This window comes from Paroedura picta, chromosome 3, assembly GCF_049243985.1.
Source record: "Paroedura picta isolate Pp20150507F chromosome 3, Ppicta_v3.0, whole genome shotgun sequence".
Taxonomy (NCBI): domain Eukaryota; kingdom Metazoa; phylum Chordata; class Lepidosauria; order Squamata; family Gekkonidae; genus Paroedura; species Paroedura picta.
In genome coordinates, this window is record NC_135371.1 from 120,901,437 (window position 1) to 120,926,875 (window position 25,439).

The following is a 25,439-nucleotide window of genomic DNA, read 5'->3' on the forward strand; positions in this document are numbered from 1 at the left end:
AGTCCAGCATCCTGTCTCACACAGTAGTCAACCAGTTCCCCTGATGCTGCCTCCTGGCTCTGGCATTCAGAGGTTTACTGCCTGTGAAGGTGAAGGTGCCTATTAGTCACTATGGCTAGTAGCCACTGATAGACCTAATCACAAGTATCAAAGAGAAAAACAGAGTGTTCCTTTGTAAGGCCTGCAACTCCCTTAATTTTCTTAGATATTCACCAATCCAGATGGATGAGAAAGTCTGAGGATGAATTCCATCATCTTCAAAATGATAGAGCACAGACACATTCTAATCCTGTAGCAAGAAACAGTGATAAAAACTTCATCTCATTGCATTACCTGCAAACGCTGGTAGGGGCTCATGGAAATTGTAGTCCATGGACATCTGGAGGACCACAGGTTGACTACTCCTGCCTTAGAGTACCCTAAACATTGTAGAACAATTGCTCTAGCTCGGCTCAATGTCCTTCCATCTGCTCTGACAGAAGGGAGGTATGCATGTATTTCTTATGCTTTTCGAATATGTCCATGTCAGTCGGGAATGGTAGAATCCATTGAACATGTGCTTTTATATTGCCAATTTTACAAGGATATTCACACCCAATATATTTTGCCAGTTTTGTCTAAATTCCCAGGCAGAACAGACCACTTCTATACTTGTCTTCTCCTGGCTGATAGCTCTGCTGAAATTACTTTTAATGTAGCAAAATATTGTGCAGAGGCATGCTCAGTAAGGCAGAAGAAAGTGACTGACTCCCAGTAATCTTATTGTCATTTTTGAATGTACAGATTGTTATGATATTAACAGTTTTTATCATCTGTTGTGTGAATGACACCTACGTATTGTGTTATGGCTATATCTGTATGCTGATCTTGGATCATGAGGCCTGCCGTATACATCACACTCAAGAAAAGTCAGTCTGTGATATTCAGTCTGGGATCAAGCAAGTCATCACTTGACAGAGCAATGGTAAACATGTAAAGATATGACCTGATACAAATGCGCATGTGAATTCACTCTCAGTCTGCTCCTGCTTCGTCCCACTACTCGATGTTAAAACTTATAATGAAAGTTAAGCAATGCTCGGCATAGCTGTAATCTGCATGCTCCTAATTACACAACGAGGGAGCTTGTTTGCATGTTCAGCAACATGATGCTCATCTATCTGGCATGCCTGCCCCAGGCAAAACAAGGACAGATTCAGAAGATATTGTGCATTGCAGTCCTATATTTTCCTTTGTCTCATTATGACGCTACCATCAATATCAAAAGTAGAATGCAAATGCCACATATATAAAAATAATCCTTATTTATTTATGCAACCACCTCTCTATTTATTACGGTCATCTCTATGTTGCCTTACAGCCATTTACAAGATCCCAAGGTGGCCAATAAATTAAGACAAGTTAAATTACAGAGCCAGTAGAATCAAGATTAAAACTGATATTGATTTTTTTTTAAAAAAATTATATATATAAAACATCAGGAATGACTAGAAAAACAACAGATATCACCATTTAATGTAAGTCAAAGCCCTTCCAGAAAATAAACTTTTTCAGCTTACTCTGGAGCACCTGTAGGGATGGTGCTGGTATAGGGTTGTCAGTGTCTGAGTGATGGTTAGGAATTTCCTGAGATTACTACTGCTCTCCAGGTGACAGAGGTCAATTCACCTGGAGGAAATGACCACTTTGGAAGGTGGGCTCTATGGCATTATTTCTCACTGACATCTGGCCCCTGTCCCTGACCCCACCCTCTCCAGGCTCCATCCCTCAAATCTCCAGGTTTGTCCCAGTCTGGAGGTAGCAACCCTATGCCAGTCTTGCATCCTAAAAGAGGGAGTTCCAGAGTTCAAGGGGGGTAGCTGAAATGTGTTCCCACAAATCCCATTAACTGTGCCTCACCTCAGATGAAGTTGGTTCTGCAGGAAGGCACCATGAATGGCTCTCAAGGCCTGGGCAGGCTGATATGAGTGGAGGCCATCCTTCAAGCACTCTGGAACCAAGTTACTTAAGGCTTTAGAGGTCAATACCAGCACTTTGAATGGAGCCTAGAAACAAATTGCAACCAAAGCAGCTGGAACAGCATGGATTTAGTGGATCCACTTTGGTTTTATGAGTCTCAGTCACCACTCTTGCAGCTGTATTCTGCATCACTTGAAACTTCCAAACAGCCTTTGAGGGCAGCCCTATGTAGAGCACATTACAGTAATCTATTATGGATGTTTTCAAGGTATGTGCAGCTGTAGCCAAGTTGGATTTTTCCATGAGCAGCCAACGCTGTCATGCCAGCCAAAGCTCAAAATGGAACACCTAACAATGCAAGTTATATATCTAAAAATAATGAGGCAACTCCCTGTACCCCTGGACTGCATTCCTAGTCTTTTATGAATAATGTGTAACTCCATCTATAGTAGACTGAACAACTATTCTTCATCAGTCAGACTTCCAAACCATAGTACCTGTTTTGTCTTGATTAAGTTGTTCAGTTTGTCTTCCCTTGGCCTTCACTCTCTGATCTGGTACTTGTACCTCTTCCCTGCCCCATCTGGAAAGGAAAATACCATGCCCCAAATATCTGAATGATCTCTCTCAAAAGCTTCACAAGGCTATTGGAGAATGTAAGAGACAAGGTGGAATCTATGATATCACACTAGCCAATGGACAAGAGAAAAATGGAATCCCACTAGGAACGACTTATGGAAACTATCCTTTGGGAAAGACTGAAATCAGGACAACCCTATCCTTCCTAAATAGATACATCCAAAATTAAAATATAGACCTATCTATGCATAGGAGATACAAAATTAAAGAATCCACCAAGACATCAAGTAGAGGTGAACAAACTATAGCAGCAATTATTAACAGATGCTGCTAACTGCTGGGAAAACTGTGTCCCAGCTAGCTCTATCTCTCCTGCATTGGACAATCTACCAAAAGCCACATGAGTGGGATGCATCTATTTCCTGTGGCAAAACAGCCATCTCTGGCATGTAGAATGAAAATCCTTCAGTGTTAGCAATGCAGAATATTATCAAGGAACAAACAGAATTTGCCTGGGTGGAAAAAAGGCACATCTTAATCACCCAAGCCTTTGACAAGGGGGAGAAGTTTCAAGCTTTCCCTTGTGCCATTGTGCTGACCTGGAATAGTTCAAGGGAGCTGCTCTGTGCCCTTCTGGGAAAACATACAGGTATCTGTACACTTGTCCAGGATGGGCAAACATTATCTGCCTAGGGCCATTTGAAGATCTTGCTGTAGTCTCAATCAGAATTCAGCCCTAGCACGCCTAATCACTGCATTTTTAAAGCAAATGGGAGTGATGATCATGAAATTCCAAGTACCTTATCTGGACTGACTCCTATTGAATGTGGTCTTGGGCAATGTTTCTCTCTCAATCTAACCTACTTCTCACAGGAAAATTATGAAACTATAATGTGATCTCCTTGGAGGAAGGGCAGGATTTAAAAGCACCAAATAAATGAACAAATTGCATCCTTAAGCAGGAGTCGTCTGTTTTTGCAGGTGATTCTTCAAGTGTTCCTGGTGACTGACAAGACGCAGATACCATCTCCTGCAGCAATCTGTTTCCTCAACATATAGACACTGCAGATTTTTGGCTTTGTTCAGCTGGTATCTCCATGTGAAAGATTCTGCATATTAGCCATATAAGGGAGCCCATCCAGCATGTTCATTCATTCTTCTTCACAAGTAACAGCCAGGGGAGAACAGCTCCCAACAGAGCAACAGCAGAGACAAGGAAAATTGCCAACATAATGGGTGACCGGAAGCAGCCCATTCCTAGAGAACTCTGAGATTCCATTGATCCCAGAACTTCCATCCCGGTATCTTGAGCCACTGGAACATAGCTCTCTTCAATCAGTGGCATTCCACACTGACTGATAATGAATATGCTGGGTTCCTGCTGCAGGCCAGGAGGAAACACCATTGAATCCATATTAGGGCAGCCACACATGCTCTGGTGGCCATTATAACCACTCAGTGGCATCAGAAAATGGCCAGGCACCTCCAAAGTGTTTGTAGACCCCAATGGCACTCCGCAGGGTAACAAGGAGGGTGAGAGTGGCAACTCTAGTGGGTGAGCATTAGGGTCTGGCTTGGAAAGCCAGCAGGTCCTCTTCTGGCAGAGCAGAGTGATGAAGCGACAGATGGGACACACAAGGCCATTCTGGAACCGGCCATTGGCCTGTGAAGCTAGGAAACACTTAACTAAACAGTCATGGCAAAAGGTGTGCCCACAGCTCAGTATCCGACGAGATACTGCTGGAGACTGGAATGTCTCATAACATACAGGGCACTCAGCTGAGGCAGCAGCAGGAGCTTCCTTTTTGGCTTTGCCCTCTGACATGGCTGTTTTCCTCTTGATAGTCCAGGCAAGCTTTATCCTGTCAGAGCTCAAAAGCTAAACAGGGCTGACCCTGGCTAGTATTCAGATGGGAGGCCTCCAAGGATATGAATGGGATTCCTTCAAGGAACACGAGGGGTCATGACGTGAAGACAGGAAAAGGCAAACCAACACCCCTTGCCTGACTGCCAGACAAGCCTTGGCTCTCCTGGCCAGGCTACATACACACCATATGAGAAATAATAATCATTCCTCTTGATCACAGGCTGCATCCAGCTGAAAGAAAAACAAAAGGTAAGTGGTTATAAGCAAAACTATCACAAAGTGAGGAAAGTGTGGGCATATAAAACAATAAGAGCTGTAGGCTCAGCATGTTCTCACAAACGGAACTGGCATTTTTGGTGGGTAGGGAAGGCTAGCCCAGCCTTTTTCAACCTTTTCACATAGAGGAGCCCCTGAAATAATTTTTCAGGCTTTGAAGAGCCCTGGAAGTCATGTCAGCTGGCCACACCTCCCTGCCACACACCCCAGAAGGGGCATGTTACCAGAAGTGACAGCTCCACTCGCACTCACAGGCAGACTCAAAGAAGACTGAGGGGGGAGAGACAGGAGGTGGTCTAAGGCAGAAGTAGGCATACAGGCTCCACCCCCTCCCAGGCACGGAAACCACAAGAAAATTCACTCACATTCGAAAGGGGGAGGGGAGCAATGGAAGTGTCTGGCTCCCTAGCTTGTGACCACATCGATTAGGGCCGGAGGGAAAGGCCATGGAGCCCCTCCAGAGCTCCTGTGGGGGATCCACATACCCCCTGTTGGGAATCTCTGGGCTAGACATTTGGCAATTTAATAATCTCAGGGTTAAAACACCCATGCAGCAAACCCTAAAGGAGATTACAAATTATTATTATTATTATTAGTGTATTTTAAAAACTTGGCCTCTTTGTTCAGACTTTCTAGTCATATTTTCAAAGAATCCCCTCTAAACAAAAGTCATAGGAATAAGCTTTAATGTGAAATGTTAGGTTACAATTGTATGTGATTTTTGAAAATTAACTCAGAATTCTAATCCATTTTAACCCATATTCAACATAGCTAATATTCCAAGAATATGACAATATAAATAATCACTTAGAACAAAAGTTTTTAACAGTGTAAAAAGAGAATGAAACTTCATGCTAAAGCTGATCTCTTTAAGGTTTACTAATTTGCCAAGAGATCAATGGATAAAGATTGCACCAATAAGTATAATTGGATAGATTTTTGATGCATCTTATCTGAAGAGATAAATTGGGGCATAAATTGGGGCATGAGCTATTTTATAAGGCCCTGGAGCTTTCCCAGAAGAAACCCCCCCTCCCCCTCCGTTTTGCATCTACCACCTTCCTCCAATCCCGGCACCATACCTGTTCCAAAACCTGAGAGCAGCCTCCTCCTCTCCATGTACTTGCTGTGTCTGTTCTGACCTCTCTGGCACAGAGTGAACAAGCCCTACCTATATAACTAGGGGTGCAGCTGTGTGGTTCACGCTATCCATGCCTTTACCTTGCGTCAGATGTTTAAGAACAGCAAGCAGGCAAATGGGTGTCTCCCAAGGAGTGAATGTGGAGGAACTTGTTTGTGAGTCGAAGGTTTCTTCTTCTAGATTTGGGACTTGGGGAGGAGTTATGAGAACTAGGTGATTGAATCATTGGTCACTACAGAGACACCGGCAAGAACCTCTGTCTTCACCACAGCATCCATGGAAATCATGTGGTCTGCCTTATCAAAGAAGATACTGAAACCTGAACACAGGTCTCTTGGGCCTAAGCCTTTCCCATGTCAGCTTTCCTAGGACTTCCTTAAGCACTGTTCTCTGATATTCAAAAGGGGATATGCAAGCAACCCCAAAGGGACTTATGTTACAAGAGCATCCTCAGGAACAGAATAATATGGCAGGGCAAGAAGTGAATGTGGGGGTTCCTAATTCAGTCTCTCAAGAAGTAGACACCTGAACAACATCAAATCTGCCAAATGTAGAGTAGTGGTGTGCACTTCAGCATTATCGTTTTATTTTCATATCATAATGTCAAGAGGGGCATATATTGGAAAGTCATGACAGGAAATAATCCATTTGAATAAATATTGGTTTAACAGTCTCAAAATCACAACAAAACAAAGGGCAATTCTCCACAGATTAAAGAGTATCATAACACACCACATATTAATAAAGCAAATCCATACCACTACCCCAAATGATGAGCTGCCACTCTGGGGGAGGGGGAGGAAAAAAGAATTAAACATAACTAACATAAATCAAAATAAATAAAAATTTCATAGTCAATTATATCAAACACTGCAGAGGGGTCCAGGAGAATTTGCTGGGATGAACTTCCCTGGTCATTCTCTCAGCAGACATCTTCAGTCCAGGTGACCAAGGCCATTTACACCCAAAATCCAGGTCTGAATCTGGATTGAAACGGGTATAGATTGCCTCTGCCAAGACTGCCTGAAGCTGCATAGCTACAACCCATTAAAACACTTTGCCCCCCAAATGGAAAGTTTCTGAATTCTTCAGGAGGGATGTCATGGCCAACTCTTTCAAGATGGTTGGAACTATACTTTCCTATAGAGAGAACTTTGTAACCACCTAGACCTATTCAACCAACCCAACCAAGCTTGATACCAACCATCATGAAGGGCAAGAGCTGAGTCTAGACATGATGGACCACACACTAATAAACAGCTTGTTCACATCATCAGTCCTGACCATACAATAAGGACCAGATTTCCATGAAGCTGTTGCTAGTCCCTCCAAAGTGCTAGCAACAATGGCAGGACATCATATATGCCACAAGTCAAAACAGCCTATCCATGGTGAAGGGTCCCTGTCTTTCTGTTAAGGTTTGTGACTCACATTGTGTCTCCCCCTTAGAGTCACCCTGTGGAACAGTAATCAGTGGAGAAGGCATAGATATTTACAGAGTGATAGAGATGAATCTGCAAACTTAAATGTCCATGGGGTTGCGATGGGTCGGACACGACTTCACACCTAACAACAACAACAACAAGAGATGAATCATTTGGTGAGTATGTGTAACTGTTGTGGGCTGAGCTGTTATTGCCCAAAACGGGAGCTCCAGTTCTGAAAGATAGCATCATGATTACTAAAACACAAAGGAACCGTGCCATTTCAGAAGGATAGTGAGGCATCACATGTTGAAACACCTTCTCTTACGACTCCTGCCCTGGCATATTTTTTAAAAGCCTAGTAAGTCATGGAGAAGACTAGTTCAGAAACCTGTCCTGCTAATTTTCTATGGGAGCAATTCTAACTATGTCCGTTCAGAAATATGTCCCATGTTATTCAGCAGCACTTAATCTAAGGATAATAACATTAGGATTGCATCCTGTGTGTAGGAAATGTTCCATTCATACACACAATCTGTCCCCCAGGAATCTGCGGAGGCACAGCAGAGCAAGAATTGTGCCTTGAAGTATTATAATTATTTAACTTGTTCCAGTCATATGAATGAAAGAAAAGCCCTGTGGGATCAGACGGGTGGATCATCTGGACCAGCATCCTATTTACTACAGCCACAAAAATGGCACAAAGACCAAAGTGTGCACACATACACACAAACGGGCATTCGGAGATATATTGCTTCTACATATGGAGATCCCATTTTGTCAACCTGGTGAATCACATTAGTGGGCCTTTCCTGCAGCAATACTTCACTTGCTTCCTTCAAAGGGTTGTAATGAAGACAGGGCTGTATGGACAGAAATTTCATCATGTTTCTTCCTATTTATAGAAGACCAGGAAGTAAAATATCCAAGTATATCTCTCCGGTACATAACTGTCATGACATCCTACGCCATCCAGTGGAAAATAGCCGCACTATAGCCGGATAAATCATGTGTAACCTCACTGTGTAAGTCCATAATAGACTCAAAGGGTATACTTTGGGGCTGATATCAGGGTTGATTTGAGCTAGTTTCCTCTCTCCTCCTCCACTTGCTGTTGAAGTACATATTGTATTTTGAACCATTGCTTTGTTTTCTATGGCCTAGTTTCCAATAAGTCAGTATGTAATTTTTTTTTACTATAAATGGAGAATTAAATCGTAGAATGCTCCCCAACTATAATTCCTTTCCAAGGAACATTTTGATACTTCAATTGAAGGTTTGAAAAGGTGGCTATATTGCTCAGGATGACACTGAAGGAAAATGGCACATCATGAAGCAGGCTAAGCAGAGTTACCCGTCTTCTATGTCCTTGGAGAGTGTTGTTTGAGGGGGAGGTAGGAGGAGCACACAACAAATGTACACCTGCCTGTGGCCTTAAATGATGTAGTCCAGACACAGGTACCCTGCCTTGGTGAGAACTAGGTCAAAGAGAAACTCTGAGCTCACCCTCATATTTATATATAGAAGACAGTGGTTAAGCAAGCCTGGTCACATCCTGCTATTCTAGCAGCAATGGAAACAGAGATGCTTTAGCAGGTCAAATGTGCACTTCCTGACTTTGGCTGGTTATCGTGGGTGGTGTCCCCATTCCCCAGGATAGCAAACACACTCTGTCTCTTCTCCTGCCAAAAGACTTGGAAACGGAATGATAACAGTTAAAACAGGTTTGAATAGCGGCAAAGGTCTGAGATTTTGTTTGAAATATTGGACTGATATGTTCAAACCCTCTAGTGATATTTTTACTGATTGTCTTACGTTATGACACAATGGTTCATGTCTCCATGCTCATTAAAAAGGAAATTGTTTTCTGGAAGGCTAATCAATTTTCAGGCACTCCTGAAGCTGGAATCTTTCTTGTGGAAGTCTCAAGTGATGGTGGGGCAATGAGGAATTATCACTTCCTTCTAGAATGTGGACTTTTCTAATGTACATATATGATAAGCAGCACTAGATCTAGCAAAGCAGATTGCTATATTGTGTGTACAGAGCATAATCTGATTCCCTTCTTGACAAAGACCGCTGAGGGCAATGAAATCAGAAGCACAGCTAAGCAAGTCCAATATTTCTTTTCTTTCTTTCTTTCTTTTTTTTGGGGGGTCTCCTTTTCTCATTGTTTTCATCCATTCTGGGCTTCCCCCCCCCAAAAAAAAACCAGGGCAGAGTCTGCACTTACTTTTTTTATTCCATTGTCAATCCTGTTGAATTCAGATCGCTTTGAACTCGAGTCTTCCTCTCCCCCCCCCCTCCCCATTGAAACAGGAAAGTCTTCTGCATGTGGCTAGGGAGGCTCAGAAGAGGGGGGGGGGGAATGGAGACTCTTTCTTTGTTTTCTTGAAGGGGGGGGAGAGGATCCAAGAAGTCAGAGGAGGGAGGAAAAAAAGTCCTTTCTTTTCTTGAAGGTGGAGGGGGGGAACGAAGAAGGCACAAAAAAAAATCCAAGGCCGACAGAAGTTGAGAGATAGCTGTAGTGCCAAGGTCATCCAAGAAACTTGCTCCTCCTCGCTATATGCAGAAATCCATGGTGGATCTAAGGTGGCAGATTCAGAGATGACAGACATCCATAAGAATTTGGCATCAAAACAAAAACCAACAAACTTCCATGGCTTAGAAGAGCCAAGTTCTAACAGCAAGGTTAGATGTGCCACAGGCTTCTCCGTCACCAGTACTAGGCAGGAGAGCTCATAATATACTCCAAGGGCTTAACATACAAATTAGATGAGATGGGTAAAAGGGGCTAGGAAAATTAAGCCAGTCACTAATAGGGAGGAGAACAGCAAATTCTTGAGGGCAGCCCAGGGACCATGAAGGCTGAAATGGTTATTGGAGTCCATCTTTGTAAAATGTTTCCTACCTTGCAGGATCCTGAGATGGAACTGTATGATTCTTCTGAGGCACATATCAACCAGCTATTTCCAGACTACTGGAGCAAGAAGCACTTGGGGTTTTTCCTTGTGAGAAAAAGAACATCTGCTTCCTTAGAGTTATAATTCATGTGTCAAAGGGGTGGGTTGAAGTGAGAAGCAGCAAAACTGTGATCATGGGGACTGGAAACGTCAGATCATACTGCTTTGTTTTAGTTATTCATTTTAAAACTGGCACATTTTCCGGTTTCTGCTCTTGGCACTTCTCAGTTTGTGCTTATGATGTTACATCTTGACAGTCTTCCATCCCCGTTTCCTGATTCTTCACTCTGCCTCTGATTGAGTCTCTGTTTCCAGCTTTGCATCTTCCTCAGTACTGAGTTTTTTGCTAAAAGCCATGGGCATTTCTAAACAATGAAAATATTGTCACCATTTCATCACACTTGGTAGTCTGATTGAAAATACTGCCTTTTTTTTTCAAGTGGCCTTTTTGGTGGATGCTGTGATGTTTGGAGACTGTCATCTGGAGGCAGTTAGAAAAGTTTTGGAGGGCCTTTTTACCCTTGAGAAACCCCTGAAATATTCTTCAGGCTTCAAGAACCCCCAGAAGTGGTTACAATCGTGCAGAATATGGTTAGGAAGCACAGCTGTGTACATGCCCACCTGGAACCTCCCCTTCCCACCCCCTCCAGGCCCCTCATTGGCCACTGTGAAAAAGGGAGAGTGGTTCAACATGACTATATATGGTCATATTACTTGATAAATGTTAACAAAATTTAAAAATATATTAAAAATTAATTAACTCCCACCCATTTAGGAAACTGTTCCAGGTCTGTCAAGAAACCCCAGGGTTTCCTGACACCCTGGTTCAGAAACCTGCTCTAGAAGAACCTTTGGCTCTTCAAGACGATTGCCTTATGAGGTCTTGGGTTTTAAAGGGTTTTTTTTTCAGATGGCTGTCATTTTGCTGTTTTTAAAAATTATGTTTTACAAATGGGGCCCATGATCGCTGCCTCAACTGCCCTCTTTAAACTTTCCTGCTGGCTTCTAACCAGGCAGTGAGAGAGAAGAACCCTCCTTCCCCCCCCCCCCACTGCATCTTTCTGCAGAAATGTTTTTAAAGCCATGCTTCTGGTAACTAATCTACAGGTTTGCAGCAACCTTTTTTTTTCCGGGGGGGGGGGGGGTTAAGCATCCCCACAATCCCTGCAAATCTGGGGGCTCTTCTAAATTTGGAGAAAATCTCCTTTATGTTTGAACTAGGTCTGTGGATTTAAATATTTGCATGTTAGAGAGGGCAGCATTACTTTCATTACTTCTGTGGCTCTTTTGACCTGGCTGTTCTCTCGCAGTTAACCTTTTCACTTCTCCCTCAAACTGCTATGACACACATGACCACAGACTGGGTATCCTGTAGCTTATTGCCCTACCTTGCTGGAGAGGGGAAGAGCAGAGGGATGCAGGGCAAAAACTGTACCAAAGACTCAGAGGGAAGCTGAAAGTTGCCCTGAGCTCTCTGTAACTAGTAGCTATGGCAGGAAGAAGGCAGCATCTAGCTGGAACTATTTCTAGCGGTGTGGATATTACTATTGACTCCTTGTGTGATCATTTTTTTCTGACCAAATAATACATATGTTACTAAATGCAAAGCTTGTGTTTTCCGTTTTATCTATTTTTTTCTATTGGCCATAAAAAAATTAGGGTATATGGGCTATAGTAGCATAGGGTGTATCAGCTTGTGGTTTTCTATTAAGCATTGCACAGATTTGCAATTTTGTTTGTAGAAAACTAAGGAATTTGTAAATGTTACATTCCATAAATATTTCAAATATTGCAATGTTATATGCTAAATAAGTTAGAAACAATATATTTCTGTTGATAAAGCAGTTAAATTAGTTTAGTTTTGATAGGGCAGCAAGTATTGTGGGTATTTCACTTTTCCATCCCCTGCCCCCCAAAAGGTTTTCTAGAAATTTCACATCTCTAGCAGTGGCATGTGAAAGAAGAGGCTAGTGTGTGTTATGTATAGGAGCAAAGCTGCAAGTGAATTTCTCACAGATAAACTAGCTGAACTAACAAATAGCAAACTTGAACTCAGGTGTAGATCTGACTTAAGACTCAAAGCAGAAATATGTGCCAATCTTTGAATTCAGCACATCGTATTGATGCAAATAAAAAATGCATGGTTATTTGCCACTTTACCAAATCACAATTTTTAAATCAGTAATCATTTCCAATTCTTCTTTCCCAATGCACCCACAAGATGGCGATGTAGAATATCTTCTTAGACTATGAGACATGCCTTGGCAACATGTCTGTGAGTTGATAAAAGCCAGCTGAGTTTCTTCTGCTCCATCCGGGGGAATGTGGTTGTAAGCCCCTCAGACCTGCAGCCTCGGTGCAATGTAAATGATTGAAGAGCTGTCTCCTGGCATGAACACAAAGACTCAGAGACTTGGACAATGCCGGTACTGATGATGAAGGAATGTAGCTCCATTTCCTTCCTCCAGGCCTTATGTTAGTTAGCAAGGTAGGAAGTGGCTCAATAGCTACAACCTTGGAGTGTGACCAGATGCAACGGAGGATGGGGCTTTGGTACCTTTAACGCTTGTGTAGCAGCAGCACATAGCCTGCCATGGAAGCAAAGTGCTGCTTTTGGAGGGGCATGATACAGCCAAAACACACAGCTATGAACAATGCAGGAAGCCGGTCATCCTTTGCATCTAGTTATTCTAATTTCAGATGTAAGAGGAAACATATGTTTCTGGTAAATCCCAATTGGCAGCAGGATAATTAAGATAATTTGGGGTGGTGCATGTGTGTTTGTGTGTGGCGGGGGGCAGGGATTTCTGCATCTTGAGTCCTGTCAGTACTGTGTTGAGTGGAGAATGACCTCTGTGCAGTCGAGGATTCCCTTTCCTCAAAGTTTACTCAAGTACCCTTGGATGTAAATGAGCTTCTGTAAACCTCCTGGGAGAAAGGTGCAGCAGTCATTGTGCATTCAGGAGCCTGGACTCATTTGGATGCAGATGCATAAACTCTGCACAAATGTAACTGTTAAATGTGTGGAAGCTGGGGTAGGGATGTGCCAGGAGCAGGAGGGAGTGCGGCAGTGGGAACCACGAGGAGTGGAGGCCTGGGAGGGGAAGAAGCTTCCCCCTGCACTGCTGCCCAGTCTCTGAACCACTGATGTCAGGGAATTCCTCTCCAAAGCGTTCTAGGAACTGCTAGTGTCTGGATGTTGCTATGTTTCTTCTTGGGAAATCCCCAAGGACAGAACAGGGCAAGCAGTCTCTGAGACAACTGGGGCTGCTCTGCTGGGAGAGGGGGGGGCTGTGGTTCTCAGTGGGGGAAGGGATTCTTCCCCCCACAATGAGCATCCCTTCCACCCATTTTCACTTTCATGGTGTTCACTGAGGCCCTGTGCTCAGCGTGTGAGCAGGAACAAGATGCCGATCTGATCCCAGAATTGAGAAACCTTACAAACTCCAATGGCAGACAGCAGAGAAGATCGCTGGCAGGAGGGGGGTGACGAATAGAAATGCACCCAATGGCTATGTCCCTGCGCTCGGCATGAGTGCAGGAAGAGCTGAACTAGATCCCCGATTCCAGAAAACTCCCAAGCCCTCATAGCAGAGAGGAGAGCAGATCACTAGCAGGAGAGCTGAGGGGGAAAGCAAATGTCTGGTGTGCAAAGAAGAAAAGAAGAAGACCCTGTAGGGGGCAGCAAGCAGACAACTGGGTAGGATAGTGAGGTCAGGACCTTCTCTCCTGTTAAGTGTCTCCAGATAACTACTCTTAAGGCAATTTCACCCTTCTTGGAAGTGCCACACTCAGCTTTACTCTCTCTCAGCTGGAGATGTAGTTAGGAACCAAACTCTCTCCTCTTTCCTATCAAGTCTGCTAGTTCCTAAATAAGTTTTTATCTACTCTTTAATAAGATTGTGCACCATCACTATGTTAATTATTCTGCCAAAAGAGAAAGCAAAATAGCCAAATCTCAGCAACCAGCAGCAGATCAAGCAAATGGAAAGCTAAGCAATGAATTAGACCTCCTAGCTCCATGCTTCTCTTTTCCAGCCAGCAAAGGGTGGGCGGGGGAGGGGAGGGGAGCTTGCTCAATATATAGCCTTCTGCACCCATAGACCAAAATGGGAACTCTGTTATTGGCAGCCAGCAGTGCCTATTAAGCTTTGGGAGGTTCCTATTTTGTTTCCAAGGCTGGAGAATTCCACCATCACCACCCCCGGTTGCCCTGGAGTTTTGTAAATAGTTTAATTGCTCAGCACCAGTCTGTCACCATTCACAAGCCGCACTAAAATTTAGTGAAAATTTGTGACGGTAGAGCCTTCATGGATATCACATAATGGACCACAAGCTGCCCAAAATTTGTGATGAACTTTATTTCATGATCCAGATAATGCACATGCCTAGCGGTGATTTTACTTTGGTTTCAATAACCTGTAACTTCTTCCTTAATTCTCAGATCTTGTCAACTTCACCTGAAAGAGCCTGCCTCCCACAGTGAAGGCAATGGGAACTTATAGAATCATAGAGTTGGAAGGGGCCATACAGGCCATGTAGTCCAACCCCCTGCTCAACGCAGGATCAGCCCTAAGCATCCTAAAGCATCCAAGAAAAGTGTGTATCCAGCCTTTGCTTGAAGACTGACAGTGAGAACTTGATTCATGAACCATATGAACACAATGATGAGTGTTTTGTTTTATTGTTGCTTCCTTTCCCACTCCTGGGATCCTCGTGGAAGAGGAGTAGGGGCAAGGACTTGTTTGTAAGTAGAAATAACAAGCAGAGATACACACTTGAAAATGTGATTGCGTCTCCGGAAGCTCAGGGGCGAGAGCGAGGGAGGGACATTCTTTCTACCGCTATTTTGAGAACGCACATGTCTTTCGCTGATGTGTTGCGGCTTGTTCTCAGAAGTGTAGCAGTTTTTTCGGGGGGAATCCGCTTTTCTGGATTTCTCCCTAAGCGCTATAAAATTCCGATTGTTGCTGGAGTTTGGCGGGAGTTTGGCGGTTTGTTTACGATGTCATGCGGAATGTTAAATTAATAGCATTTACAAAAGGTAAGACTTCGGCTACATTTAAGTTGTGAGGAATGGCCTCCAAAATTCTAACATTTGATATTCCTCCTCTTGTCACTAGAGGTCCTCCTGGCTAGACTTTTTTTAGCAATGCTCAGCAGCTCAGGGTATAATGTGCTCACTTCAAAGGAAATGAGAACAAGTCTGTTTGGTGTGGTAAGAAGACCTCTTCTCCGATTTCATTCTCCAGGATTCTGACTGCTGCAGTGAGCGGGTTACAAGGCCCACTCCTCCCTACCTGGTCTTCTGTAACAAATCTTGTTTCAGGTGTGGCAAGAACAGCTAGCAAGGCAGCTGTGAATGTTTCTGTGAAGTCTTGATATTACAACAGGGTGTGGCAGGATGAAGCATGAGGCCCAGTTCCTGTGAGAACTCAGTTCCTTAAAGTGAGAAGACAAGGGGGTAAATCAGAGCCATGAATCCTGTGTTGCAAAAAGTTGGACAGAAACAAGAATTTCAACAGCTGGATCTTGTTATGTCACAATGTTGCTGAGGTGACAAACTCTGCATCTTTTGGATTTCCCATTTTATAGCTGTTAAAAGGACCCCGATCCTCTCTTTGCCTGGTGCTGCTGGATTGGAGAAACAGTATTACTGGATAAGCTTAATTCCTATGGCAACAGCTCAGATATGGATGCTTATTAGGGATGCCAGTCCCCAGGTGGGACCTGGGGATCCCGTGGAATTACAGCTCATCTCCAGACCAAAGAGATCAGTTCCCCTGGAGAGAACAGCTGCTTTGAAGAGTGGACTCCATTGTGTTCCACTCCATTGAGGTCCCTCCCTGCCCCAAATCCTACCTACTCCCAGCTCCACCCCTAAAATATCCAGGTATTTCTCAGCCCAGAGCTGGCTACCCTAATGCTCATTCCCCTACAAGAAGACACCTCAGTCTAGCTACAGTCTGTAGTTGGCACTGTGGATCACTGTAATTCTATCCACTGCAAGGACTCAGTTATCTTTTAGTCAACTTGCTCTCTTCCAGTCCTTCAACCATAAATTCAGCATCTATCGGGAGAACACCTGGTTTGTCCTTCTCCTTTCAGTACTTTGTTCCCGACCCTACTGTTGTGTATGTGGATCTGCCAAGGACTGAGCTTGAAGTCCGAGGCAGGATCCAGGCAGACACAGAATTGACCAATGCGCAGCAAAGATCCCGTCAGCTAGATCCGATCAGTTTAAATCAATCATGTTCAATCTGGCCAATCATGTTCGATTTGGCACCTGCAGGAAGTTCTTTTACCTGCCACTTGTATATATGTTCATTTGCCCAGAACCCTGATCATCATTTTTTAAGAACCAACAGACATAACACTGGTGACGAGGATGGGATCACAATGCTAGGTATAGAACCCTGGTAAGCGACTACCAACAGCTGCTGAATCACTGGTGCGGAGCCCTGCCGCCAAGGAGGGACCATCCACCAGCTGAGATCATGGAGTAGGGCCCTGCCATCTAGGAGGGTCAAACCGCTGGTAGAGACCACTGTTTGTTCAGTGCCCAAGCTCCAGGGAAGGGACCATCTAACTGCTGAACACGCTACTCAGAGAGCAGACTCAACAAACAACGAATGCCATGGCTATCTTGGGTCAGATCGAGCCCTTTGATCTTAGCAACCTTGCCAGATGGCCATCCTATAAGAGGCATGTCCATTGTAACCTCATGGCCAACACGATCACCAACAGCGACTAAAAGAGGTCCGCATTCCTGAGCCTCTGCAGTCCAGCAACCTATGACCCTGCACAAGATCTCTTCACACTGAACAACGTGGATGCTGCAGACATGGAAGAGATTCTCCAGCATCTTCAGGAACATTGCAACACTCAGCCAGGAAAGATTGCCAGCGTGTTCTACCAGCACGTTCAACAAGAGGGTTGAGTCCACTGCCAACTTCAATGCTGCCCTTTGCAGCCTGGCTCATGATTGCTTCTTCAAGGACCTCAAGAGGGTAGTCCAAAACCATCTTGTCTGTGCGCTGCAGGACAAGAGTAGGCCAAGACACGCTGGAGGACACACTAGAGGACGCCATCGCCACTGTGTCCACCGCTCAAAGCACTCATGCGGTCCAAGGCAACATTCTACCTCTGCAAACCTGAGCACTGCACTCAGCAATGTCAATCCACCACAAGAACTTCGAGGCCATCAACGACAATGAGGACTACGCAGCCACTCATTCACACCACTTCCCAGCACCTACCTCCAGAACCTGTGCCACTTCCGTGATGCATTTTGCAGAGCCTGCAATAAGAAAGGGTAAATAGTTTGAGTGTGCCACTCCCAGCAAACCGCCACACCTTCCCAGGATCAGCCTGGTGAGAACAGGTCCCACCAAGAAGGAAAAAACCTTTAACTATATTGTGTAAGGCTGACACAGCCAGCTACTGATGTTGTTGAAGACCAGCACCCACATCCTCTTCATCAACTCGATGCACAACAGGTGCAAGAACAAGATTTGCCTGTTGGTAAGCATAGAGGGGGCTCCACGCACAATGGAACTGGATACTGGGTCATCATCCCCTATCATTTTGAGTGCAACCCTCAAATGCCTGTGCCCAGGCAGAAGTCCTCTTCTGTGACCTCTGGAATTTATTGTTAGACTTTCAGGGTGGCCTCATTCCAGTACAGGGTGTGGACAATTTCCACATTTGTTTTAAAAGTTTTTATAGCTGTTGGCCGCTGATCATTGTTGAGGGGGAATGCACCAGTCTCCTCAGCCTTGAGCCACTAGGGATAACCATCAGTGGGATCCATCAGCTCCAGGCCACATCCTTAGAGGATGTCTGCAGTGAATTCCCTGCAGTCAGCTGCTATAAGAGTCCACCCATTTCCCTGGCTCTTGTTCCCCAGGTGCTGCCCATCCATCTCAAGGCCAGGAGGGTTCCTTTTGCACTGAAGCCTCGCACTGATACAGAGCTAGACAAACTTTTGGCATAGGGAATCCCCAAGCCAGTTCTCAATGTGTATTGGGGGACTCCACTTGTTACCCCAATTAAACCTAATGGGGACGTCCACATCTGCGCAGACTGAACAAGGTGCTGCAACAGCACCCCTATCCAGTGCCTGTTATCAGCCACCTTTTGGTCATTGGGAGGGGGCAAGATCTTTGCCAAACTTGACTTTGCTAAAGCATACCAGCAACTGCCAGTTGATGACATCTCAGAACTGAGGCCCAAATGATTATCACCCAACAGGGAGGTGTTCAGGGTCAAGCCCCTTCAATTCGGTGTCAGTGTGGCACCAGGGATCTTCCAGAACCTTATGGAAGATCTCCTCAGGGGAATTCCAGGGTGACTCCCTATTCTGATGATGTTTTGCTCATGGGAAGCATGGATCTTGAGCTCGCTGACCACCTATGAGAGGTCCTGCACTGTTTCAATGCAGCCGGTCTGAAGGTGAAGTGAGAGAAATGTTATCTTGGTGTACCATCGGTGGAGTTCCTTGGTTTCCTCATCAATGCCATTGGAGTCCATCCGACCACTGACAAGGTGACAGCCATCCAGAATGTGTCACCGCTGATGTCCAAGCATGATCTGCAAGCCTTCCTGGACCTTTGGAACTTCTATCATTCTTTTCTGCCCAACAAGATCACCATCATGGTGCCTCTGTATTGGCTAATAGATAAGAAGACGCCCTGGGCCTGGAGACCCACTCAGCAATCTGCTTTTGAGGCTGTCAAACACTTCATCACATCGCACAGCATGCTGGTGCACTTTGATGAGACTCAGCCTGTTGTTCTTCCATGTGATGCCTCCCAACATGGAATTGGTGCCATCCTGAGCCACTGCATAGCGGACAGAGAAGAGGCTCTGGTGTCATTCTGTCCCTGCACGTTGCCTTCTACTGAGCGCAACTATACACAGATAAGACAAGGAGGCACCCACTATGGTTACTGCAATAAAAAAATTCCACAAATACATCTACAGCCACCAGTTTACAATCATCACAGACAACAAACCTCTTCTTAGACTCTTCACTACGGACCACCAAACGCCACAGATCCTTTCTCCATGGATGCTGTGCCGGTCCATTTTTCTCCATGGCCATGACTTCAGTCAGGGAAGCCTATTGACCACACTGACAGCTGCCTGTTGCTGCCTCAAGATGGCACCAACCCTGCCCCTGCCAGGGTTGTCCTGCTACTCAATTCACTCCCACAACTGCCACTGTGCTCCACGAATATTGCTGCCTACTCTGCAAAGGACCACCTCCTCTCCCACATTCTCAACTAGGTTTTGAGAGGGTCTGTCAGGTCATCTCCACACCATTCCACCCTCCAATTAATGGACAGGCCAAATGCATAGTGTGCACGACCAAGAACGTGCTCTCCAAGCTAATACAGGGAGACTGACAACAGTGCTTGACCCACTTCCTCACCAATATGCAACACAATTCTCATCAATCAGCAAGGGCCCAGCAGAATTGCTGATGGGCTGGAAACTCCACACTCTCCTCGACTGCCTGCACCTGGATCATGATGCAACCCAGTCTCCATTCCAAGAGCTCTCCACTGCGCTCTGCACCTTCATCCTGAATGACCCTGTTCACGTCCAGAACAACAGCGATGGCCCCAATCGGATTCCAGCCACCATCACCCAAGCAACAGGACCAGTCTCCTGCAGCGGCCAGGTCTTAGATGGTCGCATACTATGCCGGCATGTTGAACAGGTACACCACCACAATTCCGGTCCAGCTGCAATCACGGAGTGTCAAGCCCAGTGCCAACAGCCACCGCTAACAGCCTGTCTTTACCACCTGTCACAGCACCAGACTTGCCTGCACGGCTGCCAGCTGACCTAGTGCACAGCATTCCAGTGGCCCCTGTCATTTTTCAGGACATTGTTCCACCAGCTCCAACTTCTGAGCTATGCTGGTCCACTTGGACTTACACGGCACCCCACTACTTGCAAGACTTTATCTACCACATTCTGACTATCTAAAGGGGGAGGGGTGTTGTGTATGAGGATCTGCTGAGGAGCAAGCTTGAGGTCTGAGGCAGGGTCCAGGCAGGTGCAGACGGGACCAATGGGCAGTAAGGATCCCATCTGCTGCAGTTTAAATCAATTGCGTTTGATCTGACCAACTGCAGGCACCCGCAGGAAGTTATTTTGTCTGCCGCTTATATATATGTTGGGGTTTTCTGAGGGGTTCTTTTGTCTTCCTGTCTCTTGCTACAACATGTATCTACTGTTGAGATCACCAATAAAGAGCTGTTCATTTGCCCAGTAGCCTGGTCTCTTTCTAAAAACCCACAGATATAACACATACCCTGTTCTCTTTTCTGCCACACACCAAACCCATGTTCTGATGACTCCAAATGCAATCTTGCCACAATTGACTTGTTCTCTTCCATCTGAACCTCCATCTATTATATTTCGGACTGCGTGATTTATCCTGGGAGCAAGACCAGGATCATGGATCTTCTGCACTGATTTTGCCTTCCAATGTGATATCTATTAGGGACTTTCATCTGATAGTGAGCAGGAATAAGCTCAGCCTTCTAAAGACATGGAATTTCTACACACCTGAATATGATGCTTGTATAGAACAATAATCATTCATTTGTTTACATGTGTTTTACTTTAGGATTCGAGGGACAGCAGCTGTTCCTCTGCTCAAGGTGCTGCTGGGTGGTGAATACAAAAAGGGCAGTGAGCTGTTTGTAGATTAGATACCTCATTACACACACCATATCTTTTCTGACAACTTACTTCTCTTTTTTGGCCTTGTACAATAGGAGGAGAGAGGTATAAGAAAGGTGAAGTGAGGAGTCACATTATACTTGCATAGACAGTAATACCTGGAAAATATGAAGGCAATATACAAAGGATTCCACATGAGACAGATTGACTCAGTAAAGGAAGCCACAGCCCTCAGTTTGCAAGACTAGAGCAAGGCTATTAATTATCTGTAACATAAATAAAGCCCAACGGGTGATGGAAGGAGTTGGGACTCATTGCCTACATGATTGGTCATCTGCCCAACAAACAACCAATCAGGTCCTGCCCCTGGCTGCATCCCCCTCCAATTTCTTCCACCTTGAAGAAGTGCCAGCCCACTCTAATGAGCTGACTGCAAAAGGTAAGCCAGCCAGTGAGTGGGAGCTGGGAGGGGGGAGGGCCTGGGACTGCGGGCTTGGGTCAGGGGGGAGGGAGACCCTGCCAGCACTTACCCCCGTCCCGAGCAGTGACCTCACCAGGCCTTGGTGGACCTGTCCAGGTCGGTGGGAGGGAGGCTAGCACCCGTATTTTTTCTACAACAGGCTTTTTTGCTGGCAAGACATATAGGAGGTCATTAATTAGTTATTTTGTTATTATTTATCTTACCACGTGTGTAATTAAGCCAGGAGATCCCTAAGATTGTCTGGCTGTCAGACAAGAGACATTCGGAGGTGGCTTGCCATTGCCTCCCCCCCCCCCCATCAGTGTCATGACCTTGGTGTTCCTTGGAGGTCTCCCTTCCCAATGCTAGTGAGGGCCAACCTCACTTAGCTTATAAGATCTGATGGAATCAAGCTTGCTATCCAGGTTGGGTAATTCATAGGATTTCTATAAGTCTTGCAAACAACATTATGGCACATATCACACACTCTTGCATAAAGAGGCTGCCAAGAGAAAGAAGGCTGTTCTTCCTACTGCTTCCTCCCATTGATAAGGAAATGGTTTGCCAAGCCAGAGCCAGAAGAATAATATATCAAAAGAGCAATATGTCAAGCAAGGCAGGTAGTTAGCAGCAAAGGTCCAAGTATATAGAGATAAAGATGTTTTTTTTAAAAATGCCATCCAGTGTGGTGTAGCGCTTAAGAACTATGGACTAATTCCCCCCTCTTCCACGTGCAGCCAGCTGGGTAACCTTGGGTCAGTCACAGTTCTCTCAGAGCTCTCTCAGCCTCACCTAGCTCACAGGCTGTCTGCTGTGGGGATAGGAAGGGAAGGTGATTGTAAGCCACTGAGACTCCTTTGGGTAGTGAAAATCAGGCTATAAATAACCTTCTTTATGGAAGATACCTGAGTCCAGAAAGGAAAACCTTAGGCAGGTCTGGGAGCAGTGTGATTCAACTTCCCAGCAACAAGTCTCCTCGATGTCTCTAATTACCACTGGTAATTAAAGGGTAGTTAAAATGAGGAAACCATCAGGTGATCAACATTCAGTGGCAAACAAAATATGAAAAAGTTTTGAGTCCAGTGACACTTTTAAGGCCAACGAAGTTTAATGAATCGGCCCTGTTTGATCACTTATTACTTTAGTTCTTATAAACATGAGGCCAGGCAGATGCAGGGCCAGGAACTATCAGGATAAAGCCAACATGAGGGTTGTATAACACAGAATGAGGAGCTATCCAGTGTACATTTTATGATAGCAAAGCAGCATTCAGCCACAACAGTGTCCTGAGACTCTGCTGGTCCGGGCTTGCACAAACAAGGTTGGTGTGTATGATAGTCATTTGAATGGCAGCACATGTCCAGGAAAGTCCGGGAAAACAAATCCATAGCCATTAATCAAGAAGTTATTCCAAATGGTTTCATGAGCAGTACAGAATAAGCTGCGACTGGAAGACAGTCAGAATGGCATTTATTTTTAAGGGAAGAACTCCTGGATCAGCCTGCAGTTTAGCTAGATGTTGTTTTCATCCCCTGACAAATTAAAAGTGAGAGAATCTGTTAGACAGTGTTCATCTGAAATGGTTTCATGTGCAGAAGAATTTCCAAAGTAGGCCAAAGCCTCATGGTTTTTCTGTGGGACCAGCATGGAGAATACACTCTGCTGAGTTTCTTGCTATGTTCATAGGGATTCAAAACATGCTAGAACATCATAGAAGAGTCACTGGAGGAATCTACATGCCAATCTCACTAGGTATCTACCTTGTCCCCACCCACAGAACCTTGATGCTGTCAGCTGGCATTTGGTGTTGGCAAGAAAAGGGAACCCCAGGCGGTCTTCAGGCAGGAACAGGCCACAAAAGGCTGTTGAGGCAGAGATCTGTTCCTGCAGTACCAGTGTTGTTTTCCCTGTTCCTTGCTCAGGAAAGAATAGCCACAAGGCAAGGGGCATGTCCATGCTTAATCCTCGCAATGCCTAGTGCTGTGCTGGCATAGACATATTCTTGATGACCTCCTATTCAATGGGTGGTTCATTGTGTTGTATGTCCCCAAGGCCCCTCACTGTGAGAGTTGCAAAGAAGGAATTAATATCTTGCTGACACCTGTATCTCTGGGCTGCTTTCACTGCACACATGCAAACCCTGTGTAGGTTAACAGCCTAATTGTCCAGTTTCCAAGGACAACTGTGAAATGGGGGGGGGGGAGGATATACTGTGCTGTCCTAAGCACTCTTCTGAATCTATTGAGGCCAATAGGAACAATTCTGCTTAGAATAGCACTGTTGCTGATGCATCACATCATTTACATCAATCCATCTCTGGAGGCTGAAGGCTTTTAGTTGTTATTATAAGGAAAATAATTCCCAATCTGTTACTGTTTGAGTCATTTATGGCAAATTATCTTGATTTGTCAACAGAGAGTAGGGTTGGGGATCTAAAATGAGAATCTCCAAAATGAGTGAAGAGGGTGTAGACTTTCTGAAGCAGCCAGACCTGCCAAATAGCTGAAGCTCCAGTTGGAATAAAAGGCCAGGCCATGAGAGAAGTGAACATTCACATAATAACACGATTAGACAGTGCCTGTAGACAGGGATTGAAATAGCCCCAACAGAGGGACAGTGGCTCCATGACAGAGCATAAGCTTTGCACACACAGGACTTCAGATAATACTCGTCATATCCTGGAAACCTTGTCCAGGTCAGTGGAAGACCTCAAAAGCAACTGCTGGAATGTGAAGTGATGCCTCACTCTATCCAAAGCAACCTGTATCAGTAGCCAATAGAGACAAAACATGCAATCTGCAGTACTTTTCATCCAGAGGCTGTCTCATATGAAATGATAACATAGAGGCCTCTAGGACACCTTTTCAAAGGGCTGTAGTGTAGGGGGAGTTTCTGGAAAAGAGGGAAGCATTATTAGAGGCAGCTGAGAGGAGAAGAAGAGCCTTTTTTTGTACCCCACCTTTTACTACCCAAAGGAATCTCAAAGTATCGAATCACAGAATCTGTAAACCGCTGGAAGCGGTATAAATAATTGGTTAAGGCCTAAGTGAGAGGAGAAAGGGGTGGGGCCAGTCCAGGATAGTGGAAGGTGCTGATTGGCCCCTCGCATGGACTGACAAGAATTCTAGCCACTCGAGTGAGGAGCCAATCGGAAGGCGCAAAGCGCCTTCCCATTGGCCCACCGGCTGACTGCCTGCAGTTCTAAACCGTTGGCCGCCTTCACTTCTTGCTGCGCTGCCAGCAGGACAGTTGTCGCTCAGCTCGCTCCTGCTCGCCGTTCCTGCATACCCCCCAGACTCTGCCTTCACAGTAAGAGCCTGCGCAGCCAACATTCCCCCCCCCCGCAACCACTGAGAGCTGTGGGGCCATGCAGGCCCACCATCCACAGACAGGCCGTCATCTCGCCAGCAGGCCCTGAGCTGCCTGGACAGCCTCCAAACCTACTTTCCCCCAAAGCGAGGTGTGAAGTGAGGGGTCTGATGGGAGGGGAGTTGGGAAGAAGCCTAGGGAAGGGTCTGAGGGAGGGGGAGTTGGGAAGAAGCTTGAGGAAGGGTCTGGGGGGGAGGTTGGGAAGAAGGCTGGGGAAGGGTCTGAGGGGAGGGTAGCTCGGGAAGAAGAATAGGCCCTTCAAGGCCTGTCCTTAGGGATGGTCTTTGATCTACTTAGACAGCTAATGAGGTAAATGCTTCCTTTTGCAGAGTGACCTCATCTTTACCCCTGCCTTTGCAGGGGTTTCATGTGACATCTGTTTCAAAAAAATCCAAATTTGCCCCAGCATAGACACATCTTGGTTGTATAGGAGGACAAACTCCACCAGGCATAACTTGACTTTGCACAGTTTCATGTCACGATTACAAAATCTGTTTCAAAAAATCCACACTACCACTTGCACCACAATAGGCACATCTTGGTTGTATAAGATGACAAAATCAACCAGCCATAATTTGATGCACATTATACCCTTTACTACTTCCACAAGGCACGCAGCTTCGGGAGGGATGCACATAGAGTGGTGAGGGAAGTAGGGGACCCCTGCCTAGCCAGCCAGATCAGCCAAATCAGTCCTGGC

The 25,439-nt window shown here is 45.3% G+C and overlaps 1 protein-coding gene across 1 annotated transcript; it reads right to left on the reverse strand.

Moving 5' to 3' along the window:
• Window positions 1-2,972: 2,972 nt before the first annotated feature.
• Window positions 2,973-5,810, reverse strand: RNF222 (ring finger protein 222). The gene is made up of 2 exons (XM_077324345.1): window positions 5,764-5,810; window positions 2,973-4,636 (listed from the first exon to the last, which is right to left on the reverse strand). Exon 2 carries the CDS (start codon window positions 4,361-4,363, stop codon window positions 3,686-3,688), a length of 678 nt encoding a protein of 225 aa, XP_077180460.1. The 5' UTR covers window positions 4,364-4,636; window positions 5,764-5,810; the 3' UTR covers window positions 2,973-3,685.
• Between the last annotated feature and the right edge of the window lie 19,629 nt (window positions 5,811-25,439).